The 15,275-nt window shown below is 36.4% G+C and overlaps 1 protein-coding gene across 6 annotated transcripts in view; it reads right to left on the reverse strand.

Annotated features, from left to right (window-relative positions):
- Positions 1-2,492: 2,492 nt before the first annotated feature.
- The window catches only part of TUBGCP5 (tubulin gamma complex component 5), a 57,071-nt gene continuing 44,288 nt past the window's right edge, over positions 2,493-15,275 (reverse strand). For all 6 annotated transcript variants that reach the window (XM_031050983.2, XM_034060251.1, XM_031050984.2 and 3 more), the window contains 11 exons: positions 13,903-14,171; positions 12,744-12,942; positions 10,683-10,871; positions 9,771-9,953; positions 9,422-9,506; positions 9,203-9,323; positions 7,969-8,147; positions 7,132-7,257; positions 6,495-6,583; positions 4,604-4,704; positions 2,493-3,530 (listed from right to left, as the gene is read on the reverse strand). In XM_031050983.2, coding sequence (XP_030906843.2) covers positions 3,457-3,530; positions 4,604-4,704; positions 6,495-6,583; positions 7,132-7,257; positions 7,969-8,147; positions 9,203-9,323; positions 9,422-9,506; positions 9,771-9,953; positions 10,683-10,871; positions 12,744-12,942; positions 13,903-14,171 — 1,615 coding nt within the window. In that variant the 3' untranslated portion in view covers positions 2,493-3,456. The remainder of the gene's footprint in view (positions 3,531-4,603; positions 4,705-6,494; positions 6,584-7,131; positions 7,258-7,968; positions 8,148-9,202; positions 9,324-9,421; positions 9,507-9,770; positions 9,954-10,682; positions 10,872-12,743; positions 12,943-13,902; positions 14,172-15,275) is intronic.

Raw genomic sequence — 15,275 nt, forward strand, 5'->3', positions numbered from 1 at the left:
GGAATCCACATAAGAGTTTCATTCCACAGCAGACCAAGAGCTTCACCAGGAATCTTGTGCTGCCTCAAGGTGTCTGCTATGTGTAAGAAGCTGATGTACTCTCTGATTTTGCAACCACAGTCTAACCACCAACTCACTGACAGACATGAACAAGCCTTAAGTCCCTTCTTGATTCTATTATAAATCACATTCATTTTGTTCATGCAGGACACTAGAGCATGTACATTAGGCAATTCATCTCACCCACTCTCTACCCCAGCCTCTGTCACTGGTAACTCTATAAGCTCCCCAGCCCCCAAGACCTGTGATCCTTCCCAGCAATAAACATACAGTGCAGCACAAGCCATTGTTTAACACAATCAACACGAAATATATCAGTAAGTCAGAGTTTTTCTGCAAGTGTGCAAGAGTACAGGCAGAAAGCTGGAAAATTGTAAATCTCTGTGGTTAGTAAGATAAAAAGCACATCAGAGGGAAATTATTTTTATATATATCTTTAATTAGCCTGCATTTTAGAGATGTTATCTTTAATCCATGCTACCATGGAAACCACACAATCAAGAACTGGTTGCTAAACTTTTGGGTATCAATAGCTTAATACAAGCAGAGGTCCTCAAGGACCTAGTGGATAATTAGGCGTTATTAAAACTAAATAGCAAAGAAAGCATTAGAGAATTTACTACGTCTGTGGTAAAATGTGGTCTAGAGATTATAGAAGCCAGAGGAAAGAAAAGGAGAAGGAAGAACGGTACTGAGCCAGATAGATAAGGGCTTCTATGCAGCAACTTTTATGAGAGAGTGCACCCAGAAAATAAAGACAAACAAAAGTGGGAATGATGTATAGAAGAAACTGTGACAACATCCAGTAATGCAGTGTGCTCTTCCCTAAAGAATTTTATACCCCTTCAGAAACTTAGTTCAGTTTCTGTGCTTTACTGGGTATTTTAATATGCTTTCCCTTAGCTAGACTTGACACCTTATAAAAGAACTATGACAAAACCCCCTTAAATCTATACACGCATGCAATAAGTTAGGCCTCATTCTTCTAGCATCTTTGTAATTGCTTACTTGAAATTCCAGAAGTGCAAGTGAAGCATACTCAAATGCTAGGTCTCCTCTGTCAAAGAGGGAGAGCATCCAAAAGTTAAAATTCAAATTAATTCAGAGATACCTGATAAAAATTTGGAAACAGGGTCAAAAAACATCCAGAAGGAATGGACCCAGGACAAAATCCAAGTAACAGCATTGCTGTAAAAAAAATAAAAATAAATCAATAAGAAAACATTACAAGAAAATTTGAGTAAATAAATAGCTAAAATACCCCAAACCTCACTAAAAGCCTTCTTCTTTTCCAAACAGGTAAATAGCCATTTTAACTACTGTGAGGTAGAAGTGATGAAAAGGTCTTGGTGGCATGAACGCTGAAACGTACGGACTTATTTTTCTGTGGTTCTAAAGAAAAAGTATGCCATTAAGGAAGACTCATTCAAGGGTATTTGCCAGCTAAGTATTACTGACACATGAAAAGCAAAGCATGAAGAATGTCTATAACTAGAATCAGCCAACATTGCTACAGCTAGATATTCCTCTGTGCTCAGCAGAATGGAAGGTTAATTCCTAAGCAGGAAACTGGGTAGAACAGCAAAAGCTTTCACTTCCATGGGGTCTTTCAGATAACTAAATTCTGCAAAGGGATTTACTAGGAATTATTATTTCAACAACATGAAGGATTGAAGCTTCTTTTCTCCCATATCTAGTTAATATTATCCAAGGTAAGTCTATAAAAAGCAGTAATGGCACTGGAGATATCCACTTTATAGAGAGGAGAAATAAAGCAGTTACTACTTAGAATTTTTTAGAGCATAGAGTACAAGACATACATATACTCAAAAAGTAATGAAGTAGTGCATACAAGTGCTGGGCTTCCTAGTACATATATGCCCTCTAAAACTATTTTTAATCTATTCAGTTTTACTGAGTGAGAAAGAAGCAGTTAGAAAACATGCACATGGCTCTACATGCAGTAAACAACAAATGGAAACCAGTCATGGTAAAGTATGAATTACTTCTGTCAATAGGTGTCCACCTACCACAAAACACATCCACTTGGAAAAGTGTGTCATGTGGTAGCAGAGCACAATACAAACAGTGTTCTCTAAAGCAAAACCTCCACTCAGACAAACGCAAAGACATGCCATGAGGCAGCAGAAAGTTTCCCAGTGTTACACTTCGAAAGGAAATGCATTTTTTTTCCTGAAAACATTTTATGGATATAAATTGTAAGAATCTTTTGATATCTCCTGTTTAAACAAGAATCCAAATGTTCTTTTTCATTGAAAGCAATTATTAGTTCACAGATGAAGAAAAAACAGCTTTATGTCAGCCACACAGTCTCCCAGTTGGTAGTAATGTACTCCATTTACCTTGCAGAAACATCTCTCAAACTCTGGGTTAACAACTGGATTTCAGCAGAAACACACACAACAGCAAAATTCCAATTATTAAATATTTTATTTATTCAACTAAACAAATAGAGAAATGGCTATGATTGATTTTCTCTTTTTAAATGCAGGGGTACTGAAGCCAGAATTACTGAGAAATGTTCATGGGGAAGAGACAGGGCAAGTCACCTTGCCCAGAATATGTTCCACATTTACTTCTCTAGAAATGTACCTTTCTGCATTACAATCTACTGCTTTACAAGACATCAACAACTGGAAGTAATGTTTGTTTGCAAAATGCTTAGAAGGAGGAGAACAGTCAAGTCATACCTGGCCACCTCTAAGAAATGTCAACAATCCAACAGTTTAATACATTACACACTGTGATCTTGATCCTACTTAAACTGACAAGAGTTGCCCCTAAAATTAAGCACTTGATAATTTAACATAAAAATATTGGTATTTTATGGTCTCGAACAATCCATTTTGATAAGTTAATCTTGTATTTTTTACATCAGCTTATTGTAACAGTCATAACTGTTCCCAAAGAGTTCTTAAGAACCATTAAGCAAATAAGAATGCTTCTTAGCCCTTTTTTCAAAGGAAAAAAGGCCAAAAATAAGCCTTTTGAATAGTAAGAATTGAGTCACACCATTCCACACTGCCCTATGACCTATTCACAGCTGCAAAAGCAATGGAAAAGGGTAAATCAGCAATTATTTCTAATTCAACAAAAAATAAATCCTTTTTACAACATGAAATACATTTTCTGTATTTTAAATAAGATTGTTTACACAGGATGAATTTTACACTGTACATGGTTTTTGATGCTGAAACATATACATACAGAGGAAAATACTCCCACAGCCAAAATACTTTACCTGTACATTATTTACATTTTCAGCTATTTTACACAGCTCCAAACCCTCAATGCCATTTAGCTATAAGCATTTCCAATTGGAGTGTAAAATGATTACAGCTTTTTAACATGAGAATGTCAACATAAATGCTGCTTTCAGTTCTTTACCAATTCAACGGACTCAGAACTTTGTTCCATGCCAGCCATCAGTGACAAAGCTAAAGATTCCACTGTGAACCAAACCATAAAAAAGTAGTTAATATTTGTATTACAACAGCCTGAAAACACTTATTGCAATATACAATTCTGTAGTTTAAAAGGAAGATCCCAGTTTATTTTCTGAATTGTTAACACTTAAAAGATCTAAGACTGCATGACATTTTATGAATCTCTGACATTTCAAACAATATTTCACCACTTCAATCATCAGTTATCCATTAGTTATTTCCAGCAGTAAGAACTGGTAAGAAATTAGCTCCTTTTCTTTGTAATATTAACTGCTGAACACACACACACACACAAAAAGAATAAACATTGTGAGGGATTACATGAAGTAAGCCATTGTCACAGAAGGTTTTTGCACACAAGGCTCTTGTAGACCGAATAGCAGTGATGTCAGATAATATTTAGAATCACAGAATTATTTAGGTTGGAAAAGACCTTTAAGATCTTCAAGTCCAACCATCAATCTAGCACTGTCAAGTCCACCAGTAAACAATGTCTCCAAGTGCCACATCTACGTGTGGTGTAGAAACCTGTATGCATCTACATCTCAGCTAACCCCATTCAACCCAAACTGGCACGGATTAGCTATTTAAGCTAGTATCAGGCTGCAAGTAGAAGCACAGACATGTCATCTTCTGCTGTTTCTGCTACATAACTTCCAATAGATGGACAGAGCCAAGAGCTTTGTACAGTTGCAGCTGAGACACCACAATACTAAAATTCTATCTGTTCAAGACACATCACAGCTAACCGTCATCCAACAACAAAAAGAATGCTCTTTCATGCCCTACAGAACTAAACTTAATTCATTTGTTTCACCTGCTTGGCTACATCAGCATCCCCTCATCAAGAGAGCTGGTAAACTGAAGACAGCTGTCATTAAAAAGCATGGCACAAATACTCCAAAAAAATAATGAAGTTCACAAGTAGTAAGGCTTCATGTCTTTTGGAATACCTCACAAAGTGAGATTCTTTAAGATGTACTGACAAACATTAAACCAGATTAAAACATAAATACAGTCCTAGTAAAGCTTGTGTCCCATTAAGTGCAGGTATGTGAAAAGCTTCTTGTACTTACAGTGAGGAAAAGAGCCTCGACAGACGGCTTTATTGAGAACAGTTACAAGAAACATGTGACAGTTTTTAAAATCAGATTCCATCTTCTCTATGGATTCCATCCTACAAAACAGTTTAACAGATGAATGCTTAACAGACTAGCCACCGCATTGCCTTTAAAATATGACCAAAACTCCACAGTAAATGACAAAAGTACGCTTTGTATAGCAATCTGGCTTAAACTAACTGGATTTCAGTTATGCCTGTGCATACCACTTCTAGAACCAAAGGCAGTTTTGACAGAAGCATCTGAGCTCTATCACAACAGCATTAATTCCCTCATCATCTTAGAAATCTCAGCAGTGACAAGGAAGAACTGCCTGGTGCTACCTGACAACTGTTACTCCTACCTAGTTTTGTATTTTAAGACATCAATTCCTGGTCCTTATTGCTTTAGAACAAATTGGGGTAAACCTAAACTGCCAAATAAAACAGGGACAACCATGCTGCTTTACTATCAGCTCTTGAATTCCACTCTGGACTGTGCCAGCTAGTACTCACCAAAGAAGGGAGAAGATTTAGTTGACAGCAAGTCATTCCTTCCCCCCCTCCCCCCTACCAAAAGGATATAACAACACTACATCAGCTATGACTTTTTCCTGCCACATCCAAGAGTAGACAACCACGTGCCCCAAGCTTCAATCAACAGACTTCACAAATTATTTTCGACACTTTGAATCTGAAAAGCACTCCAAAAATAGCAACTTCCTAGTGACACAAGACAGCAGGATCCAAGCTCCAGGTAACATTTATGCCAAAGAGAATTAGTCCTGAAAAAAATTAATGTGAGCCAGTCCACATCAGCTTGCCTCAGGACCATAGATCAACCCTTGAGTGTTAGACATAGCCTTGGAGAGTTGCCCACTACCATTCATTCTGCAAGCAGCAAGTTACAGAAGCTAAAGTATAAACTATAAACTGGGACAGGAGTGCCTGGAGAGCAGTCCTGTAAAAAGGAATCTGGGGGTGCTGGTCAGCAGCAGGCTCCACAGGAATCAGCAGCGTGCCCTGGCAGCCAGGAGGGCGAACTGCACCTTAAGGCGCATCAAACACAGCATCACCAACTGGTCAAATGAGGTGGTTCCCCTGATGTATTCAGCAATGGTGCAGCCTCACACTGAGCACTGTGTGCAGTTCTGGGCCCAACAATCGAAGGAGGTATTCAAATGCATCCACATGAAGGCAACAAAGCTGGTGAAAGGGCATTTGTACTAATGGAATCAAACATTTTGCATTAAAATCTTGACTCCGAAGTCAATTGCAGAACTTTCATTGACTTCAACAGTTTCACCATTTTACCATTTTTTTTACAAAGGCTTTCTAATTTGGACAGTCCAGATTAGCAAAATAGGGAGGTTTAGAGATTAGATTTAAATGAAGGTGTTTTTCATTAAAGGAAAACAAAAATGTATTGCCTTCTAAAATGAAGGCCAAACTAAATAATTCAATTTTTCAGAAACCGATTAATGAATGTCATCATCTAGCTGCCTACAGTTTTAAATCATCAAGGAACATAATCATAAAACAAACCTGTGAACCTCCTATTTTACCAGTGAAGGAAAAGAAAACCCTCTTTGTTGCTGTGCTCTACAATCTTTTCAAATACAAGTTATATATTGGCCACCTTTTTAAATAGCAAATACTGAATATACACAAATGCATAGAACTTGTTAAGTTCTATCTAAAATAAACTGCACTTTTGCTAAGAAATAGCAACTGGAGTGTAAAATGATTACAGCTTTTTAAAGTTAAACACAGCAATGTCCTTTTATTTCACAGACACACAAAATCTCAAAATCAAATTCTTAGCTGTGAAATTATGATCATGTGGAATTTTAGGTATCTATACTTACTTCCAAGCTCCCAAACCAGCCTGCCAACGGTCTGCAAACATCAGTACTAAATTTAACACTTTCATTATAGCTTCTTTCACAAAGCTCACCTAAAATAAGGATCAAATCAAAAGGAATAACAGTCAGAAATTAATTGCTAAGTACAATTTTCATTATTAAGCTAGAGTGCAAGGGTATCCCATGCCATTTAATCTCAGCTGTAAAAACAACCTCCTAAATACAATGTGATTTCTCCAAATCTGTGTTCTGCATTTGTTCTCTAATTCATTTCATGGCTGAGTACTTTAATGAGGACTATGCACAGACAGCCTGTGGGATAAAAGTCTACAATGCTATCCATGTACCTGTATTTCCTGCCACACCAGTATGTATATTCCTCATCACACTACCAAGCCTCAGTTTGATCAAATCCTCCCATCTCTTTAAAACAAATAAGTCATGTAAAATCCAGTACAAAGAATTTAATTTTGTCTTCTCTCCTTGACAGAATTGATCCGAGACTTGCAAGGAACACGGTATCTCAGTGTCAACTCTGGAAGAGCAGCTGTGTATTTCTTAGTATGTATGAACTGCAAAACAGGCAGCATAATTAGAGCTAAACTCAATGTATCAAACATGCCATTCGTTTTTTACCCACCTTTTCTCTCAGGAGGCAGCGATCATGGATTGTAGATAGATATCTGTAATGTATCTTTATCAACTGATCTAAATCTTTGGCTTCTTCTACCTGATGCTGAAACTCCAAGCCCGTACTGTGAAGAATCTTAAAAAGAAGACCAGTTATTAAATTCCATGCTTCACACAAGTGCTTATGATTGTCTTCTGGCAGTGCCTAAAACTTCCTGATTCATTCACTCTTCTGTCTCAAATTTTAGGCTCACTCCCCAAATTACCATCAACAACAACGTACCATCAATAATAAAATATTTGAGCTCTTCTTATGACTAAATAATAGCATTCCTCACACAAACAGGAATACTGCCATTGCACAAGGGCAGACAGATTATCCCCAGAGGAGCTGAACTGGAATGTATGAATTTTATTAAAGGCAAACAAAAGACAATTGTAGAGCAGATATGAATCTACAGGCTTTGCCTTTATATTTGAGAAGTCATGTTTATGCTTTCGGGTCTGTGTACTAGAGATTTTTGATAAGGATCTGTTTAACTAAAATGTCTGTGTAACACTTTCATAAGCATTATAGCTCTTAAGAGAGTAACAGCTTATAGAAACCTATTTTTATATGACTATGCTTCAGTCATCTAGCTCCAGAAGAAACAGTCAAAAAGAGCTAGTAATATCCAAAGATCAATCATGTGCATATAGACCTTCTAAAACATTTTTAGGATTACTGATTTAAAACTGCCAAGTTAAAACTGAAACATGTTCAACCTAAAGTAATTTTGAAGAAAGGACATTAGACTAAGATTTTTACAAGTTCTTAATATAAATGGAATTGTGATAGAAGACAAACCCTAGTCATGATGTAGTTGTGGAGGCTGTTAACAAAATGCATGAGTTTCACTCTTAAGAGGAACATGCGATGTATTTGCTGTTTTATACTTTCTGGTTGTGGTGAAAATAAAGGAAGCGTTCCTTGTTGTAATGAAGTTCCTTCTTTAACCTGTGGATTTTCTGCAGCACAGACTAGTTCTAAAAAGAAGAGGCAAGAGTGTTATACTGAAGTACTTATGCAAACTGTAGCTAAAATGTTACTTAAAACTGATTTTTTTTTAATTTCTTATTATTCTGCACACAACACTGATATTTTTCTTGTAATTCGGATGTGTTGTTTTAACAACAATATGCTGAATAGTTTGACAGCGTAAGTACAACACAATTTGATAAATACTAGAACAGGAAATGCTATTTAAGAACTATTATGTAAAAGGACAAAAAAAATCTACATTAAAATAAATATATATATTTTATACCTCTACAAAGGGGAAAAGACACAAAGGGCACAAAGCCATATCCATAAAGTTTACACAAGAGAAAACTATAATTTTAGGAAGATTATTACTTAACCGATGTACAAAACACATATGGACCCCATTGACTTCCTAATTTATTTTTCTAGGACATGAAGTGTGTATCCATTTTATATGGGACAGGAAGAGTATAAACATTACCCTGGTGAAAGAGACAAACATCTCTTTCCATAACCCCTAAGTACCTAAATTGCAGCATAGAGACTGTATTCCCAACTGTCTGTCTTTTTCAATCAGTATTTGTTTTTCTTGTTTTCTTAACTTGTTGGCAAGGTATCACTCATAAAAATTTGGACTACACATAAAGCAAAACATTAGGGTGTGGTGGACAGATCTTTCAACAGCAAGGTCTGAAGAAAGAAGTAACAAGTTTCTAACGTAACTAACTAGACCTGAATGAGAGACAAAGGGAATGCATAAATAGTGCTGTCCCTGAGGCCAAAGAGAGGTGAAAAACATGCCCTGCTTAATGTATAATTTTCAATTTTAAAAGCTAATAGAGAGAAATATTTTACAGGCTGAATCAAAATTCTAAGTAGTTTATAAAACTAGTTTACTAGTTTATAATTTACTAGTAGTAAATTTACTATTTACTAGTAGTAACAGTAAACTAGTTTTATAAATTATTACTACTTATTGCAGAAAGCAACAGATTATTTATGTTCTTAGACCACTGAACAAGTTCTTATATTATCTTACATTGAAGAAGTTTCTTACCATCAAATCGTAAAACGTCTAGACTATACTTGGCCCATTTTATTTGCAGTAAGAGCAGAAAAACTTGATTGTAAATTTTTTGGCACTCTAAGCTTATAACTATATCCACAGGCCAAGGAACCTAAGAGGAGGAGAGGATAATCAAGACAGAAAAGTCACTTTAATGCAACATTTCAAATCCATTCTAGAATAAGAATTACAGTAATATTAACTCATTACCTTGTAACTCAATGTCAAACCATCTAAGGCGTGGACAGGGAGTTTCTTCTTTGCTGCATCAACACTTTCAAAGGATATAGATAACCTATGCAAGGAAACATGTGATTTAATTGGTGATAAACTGTTCTAAAATACTGGTTAGTTTCATTGGTTTTTAATTTCTCATTCTAAATACCAACGGATTTAATCTGGGGGACTTGGGTAAAAGAGGTAACAATAGTTCAAAACTTTATTAAAATGGGGATTCTTTTAATGAGTACATGGCAGTTCATTTTGTGCTATGCAATTTAAGTACATTAGTACCGGTAAGTATGAAAGAAACAGAACTCTACTATATTTTGCTTTTTACCTTGCACTGTCCTCTGGATAGCGTTGCCCAACTGCTTCTTGAAGTTGCACATTTAAGAAAGCAACATTCTGCCAAGTTTCCTTTTCTCTAATTTTGTCAAAAATAGATGTATAGAAGTCATACATGGTATCTCCAGCTTCAAGTAAGAAAAAGTTTCTCATTGCCTGCAAATATTCCACAAGCCTAAACAGGAACAAATGTGTAACATTACCTCAGTCTTAATCATACAAGTGAAATCAAAACACAACTGTTACAGAAATAAAAATCTTAAAAACTCTTCACTACAAGAACTAAGTACTGCACACACACTTAAAGAAGTCCACAGAAAATCCTTTGCTTAATGCTCAGGTAGCTTTCACATGCATTCATATAATACAAAATAACCAAGTCATTTTTTTTCCTGTAAGCAGGCTACAGAACAGCTTAGAGTTTGGAAATCCAGTCCTTCTCCCTAAACAGAACTCAGAGAAGAGATGCAATTTCAAGGAGAGTTCTAAGTGACTTCAGTATGGGGCTTCAGAAAATTATTATATGGATTTTCCTTTTCTGATTAAGTAGGAAGCATAGTACTCTCGTAAGAACTGTGACTATAAAATTACTAACTATTCCAAACAGATTCCTAAAATTTCTCTTACAGTTTCAAATGATAACACTACTAAAAGTACTGTTTGAAACAATTCTGCTGTTGAATATCCACTGAAGCAAATTATAGCTTTGCTGTTCATTTAAGCTAGACCAAGTTTTCACCCAGGATTCTATCATGTTAGATCCACCTTTCCTCCTTAATGATTTTATTGTTTGTTATCAAATTAGGAGTAGCAACACAACATAAAATGGCTGCTTTTAGTGTATGGCACACCACTACTAATTCGAGGAAAAAAAAGTTAAGGAAAACCAAATCTACTTTCTTACCTGTAATCCTTTTTTAAGGTTTGCATTAGATTACCACAGCATTCCAAGTATTGCTTGTCTATGTGTGGATAAAGGCAAGACCTCAATGTCAGTTCAAAAGTCTGGCAGGTCACAGATTCTGAGGATCTATCCACACAAATATCTCCACCAGTAAACTTCTCATGAAAGTCACCCTGTTCCAAATACAATCTTCAAAACCAAAACAAACTACTTAAGGAAGAAGGTTCATAATTCATATAATATATAAACAAAGAAATGTCATACCTTCAAAGTTTTTAATCAAAATTGGATACTCTAAAATATATGGTGCAGAAGTAATAATAAAAGCTGTTTCATAACTATAGCACATATCAAGCCTATTAAGTGATCCTTCATACTGGTTTTGTATAACCAGGCATTAGGACACCCAAAAGGATAGCATAATAGAATCACAGAACCACTCAAGGAATAATTCTGAAAAACAACATCAAGTTCAAACACTATACAGCTTAACAAACAAACCCATTCGCTCTAAAAGCTACCCTGTGCTTATACAGCAGCCAAGTGAACTTCCCAGGAAAGAAAAATAAGGAAAATTTTTAACCACCAAAAACCCAAATAAACAAAAAAACACCACACAAGTAGAATTGGTTTGAGGTACCTTAAATATGGGATCCCTTTATATTATCTGTGATATTACATCATGAGAAGAGAATATCTGCAGTCTACACTTGGAAAGCTTTATTATCATAGAAACTGAATCATAGAATAGCTAGGGCTGGAAAGGACCTTAAGATCATCTAGTTCCAACCCCCCTGCCATGGGCAGGGACACCTCACACTAAACCATGTCACTCAAGGCTTTGTCTAACCTGGCCTTGAACACTGCCAGGGATGGGGCAGCCACAGCTTCCCCAGGCAACCCATTCCAGTGCCTCATCACCCCTACAGTAAAGAACTTCTTCCTTATACCTAATCTAAACTTCCCCTGTTTAAGTTTTAAAGCATTACCCCATGTCCTGTCACTACAGTCCCTAATGAAGAGTCCATCCCCAGCAGCATTATAGCCCCCCTTCAGATACTGGAAGGCTGCTATAAGGTCTCCAAGCAGCCTTCTCTTCTCCAGGCTGAACAGCCCCAACTTCCTCAGCCTGTCTTCACACAGGAGGTGCTCCAGTTCCCTGATCATCCTCGTGGCCCTCCTCTGGACTTGTTCTAACAGTTCCATGTCCTTTTTATGTTGAGGACACCAGAACTGCACACAATATTGCAAGTGAGGTCTCACAAGAGCAGAGTAAAAGCTACTTGTTGTCTGAATGCATTGTAAAATCAAGTCCAGCTCAGAGCAACTCCTGCCTTGATAGACTGGATGAGTCAGACATTGACTTAATCCATCAATTTTGCCACATGGGATAGTCCCAAAGAACAAGAGAAGTAATAGAGTCTTATCTACTATTAATTATGATTTCTTTAAAGCAAACGCCTCCTAGGAATTAAATGAAAACACATAAATCACCAACTACTATTCAGAAAAGGATAAACAGCTATTTTCTGATTTGTAATCACAAAGTAAGATTTTAGGAATTCATCTCTCCTGCTGATTTCCAAAACATTTAGAATCTCTGTAGGAGACATATGAAGAATTTTTATGCAACTAATATGAATTTTGGAAGGCTTTTGAAGTTAAATTATTTAAACACAGCAGAACTGAAACTGCATTCGTCAAAGAATATCCTCGGTGATAATCGAGGACATCATGTACAAATTCCAAGCAAACACATTTAAACATTTAGATTTCACAGCACTAATAGAACGCTTGCTAAAAGCCTGTTATGTTAAAGACTACTCCCATTTCTACCCTAACAGATATAAGCATCAGATTCTTCACTATGTTTTAACTGGTTTTCATCAACTAAGCACAAGGGTAGTATTTATTTAGCTTCTATCACTGGCTGTTGGTGTTCCTCTTTATTCTGTGCTTGCCTGTCTGCAGCAGCAGCAGCAGCAATAAAAATTTAGTCTACCAAATGTTACCAGGCAGAACACTGCTCCCAACAACACAGCAGGTAGATCATTCATTTACCTGGCAAAATTAATAGCCAGCAGTGGATCATGAACATCATCCAGTTCCAAGTGTCTTTCTGCTATAGACTGCATCTTTATCAGGCTCTGCTTTGTGGCCTGCTGTTCTGTAATAATATCTGGAACAGACTCTTCCCCATGCCGCAGGCGAGACTGCACCGATTCCAAGAACAGTGTATATAAACTCTTTCGTTCAGCATCTAAATTGGGCAACATGTTCAACTGTAAGATTTTGTTCTAAGAGAAAACATTACCTGAACTAAAAAAAACTACTTTATAGTCCAACATTTACTTGCTACCTTTCAACATACTAAGTTTAGGCCACTATTCAGAGAAACACTCAAATATGCATTTAAATTAGTATTGCTAAAACAGCAAGACTAACCCAATGCCTATGGACAGGCAGCTGTTCAAATCAGTTGCTGAATGGGTGTCTGAAACATGAAATATTTCTGAGACTGTTGGAGAACTTCCTCCCTCAGGTGAACAGCAGTTCATTCTTAGCACCTGACACAACCTTTCAGTATTCACTGGAACAGATAATACTCTCATAGCAAAAGGGGGAATAAACCCAGAGAGTCTCCAAAATAAGTGAACTATTTCTGCCTTCCAAACATCAAGAAATGTAAAAAAAAAATTTTTTTTCCTTAAAGAAAATACAAAAAAAACCCAGACAGCATTGAGTAAAATGTTGTACTATTTTACAATCAAGATAAATACCCCAAATACCCAAACAGCTTTCATCTGATTATTAGTAAGCTTTTTTAAAAAAAAAGTTCCACATCCTATCTCAGAACTATTCAACCACTTAGTAATTAAAAACAACGATTTATTAAAACAGTGTTAGAATTCAAATATAGAGGCTGTTTTCTTTTGTCTCATAAAACCCCAGTTTTGCAACCACATGAAAAGAAGCATAAGAAAAATGTAAAGCAACAAAATGCAAAGGGAACACTCAATCTTTATTCACTTTGCTCTTTCCACATGTTTGCACTGGAAGAGTGTTTTCAATCAATCAGACCTGAAGTTACCAATCATGATGCTGATATTCAGCATGGAGCACTCTATTATTCTAGAACCATGCAAACACTAATACAAAAAAAATGCACCCATACTGTTAGATATCCTCAGGCATGACAGTCCACAAACTGACACCTCACCTCTCGATGCTGCCTGCTGTGGAGAGCCATCTTTGCTCTGAAGATTCTTCAACAGCTGCATGGACTTCCCAGCCATGATGATTTGCTTTAGCACAGGTTTCAGAAAAGACACCATAGTGTGTTGCCTGCTTGAAGGGGCCTGATCACTGCCAGAACTGGCACTGGCATTATCACTCATCTTCTCCTCATTCTCTGTCTTCTCTGACACACTATATAATGTGTAGGTAGCATACCAAAAATCTCTGTGATTAACTGGAACATTCTTGTTTCTGTGAAGAAATAAAAAGCTGATGAAGATTTCCCTTTTCAAAGGATAAGCACCTTCTAGTAATGAAGTTTCATCATCTTCACTTTATGCTTTGCCTTTCTCTTGGAATACGCACAAAGCACTTGGAGTAAGCTCATCCGTATCACAAGCTATCCAAACACCTCTAGAAAGGATGACAGCTTCAGCAGGGTAAAGAATCAGCTCACAGGAGATAAAAACTGTATAACCAATTAAATCCCCAAAACAAAGTAAATAGAGTAACTGTGATGAAATTTATTGGGGAAGTTAACTATTCACAGTGGCGTGCATCCTTAGTAACGAAAGTATTAGTGATTGACTTGCAGATTTATGTAAAACCTACAATGAAGCAAACACCACTGGGAAAGCTGAAAAATTCTAGAGTAGGTGAAGCTCCATTTGTAGTTTGCTTTGATTTTTTTTTTGTGTGTGTTGTTTACATCAGATACACTGCTTGGTCTTTGAAGTCTCATGGAAAATAACCTAAATTACATAATTAAAATGAAGCACAAATACAGATAAAAGTTGGAAGCTACCACTCCTGTTGGTAGCACTGAAAGCACAACAGAACCATGGAAAGAAAAGTCAAGTACAACATGATAAGGATGTTAAAAATCTCAGCTACTATGGACTTATTAGGGCAGTAGTAGAGCTTTTCTCTTACTTCATGCTTATCTGCTGTGAAAGACAGAGGTTAAATTAAGTTTGGCAGATAGGGGAAAATGGATTTGCAACTATTAGCCAAAATTCTAATTTCTAAACTTGCTTTCTACTCCAAGCTGTCAAAAGAGGGACCAGCAAAATTCAGCATTCAAACAGAAGAAAAATTAACAGCTAGGATGTTTATGACATGTGCAACAGGTATTTTAATTCTAAACAGCATCTGATTTATAACAACCATAGATTAGTATAAGTATTTTTTGCAAATGTCTTGGTTTTGAAAAGAGTTAATCGCTTTTAGAAAAGCCAACATACTCAGATGGCTGACTATTTATTATAGATGGAAAAAATAAACCAATTGATTTCTATTGCAGGACACTACCTGGTAGGGCTCCAAACCTAATGCAATTTCCCTAATGGGAAATTT

This window comes from Melopsittacus undulatus, chromosome 2 (assembly GCF_012275295.1).
Source record: "Melopsittacus undulatus isolate bMelUnd1 chromosome 2, bMelUnd1.mat.Z, whole genome shotgun sequence".
NCBI classification, from domain to species: domain Eukaryota; kingdom Metazoa; phylum Chordata; class Aves; order Psittaciformes; family Psittaculidae; genus Melopsittacus; species Melopsittacus undulatus.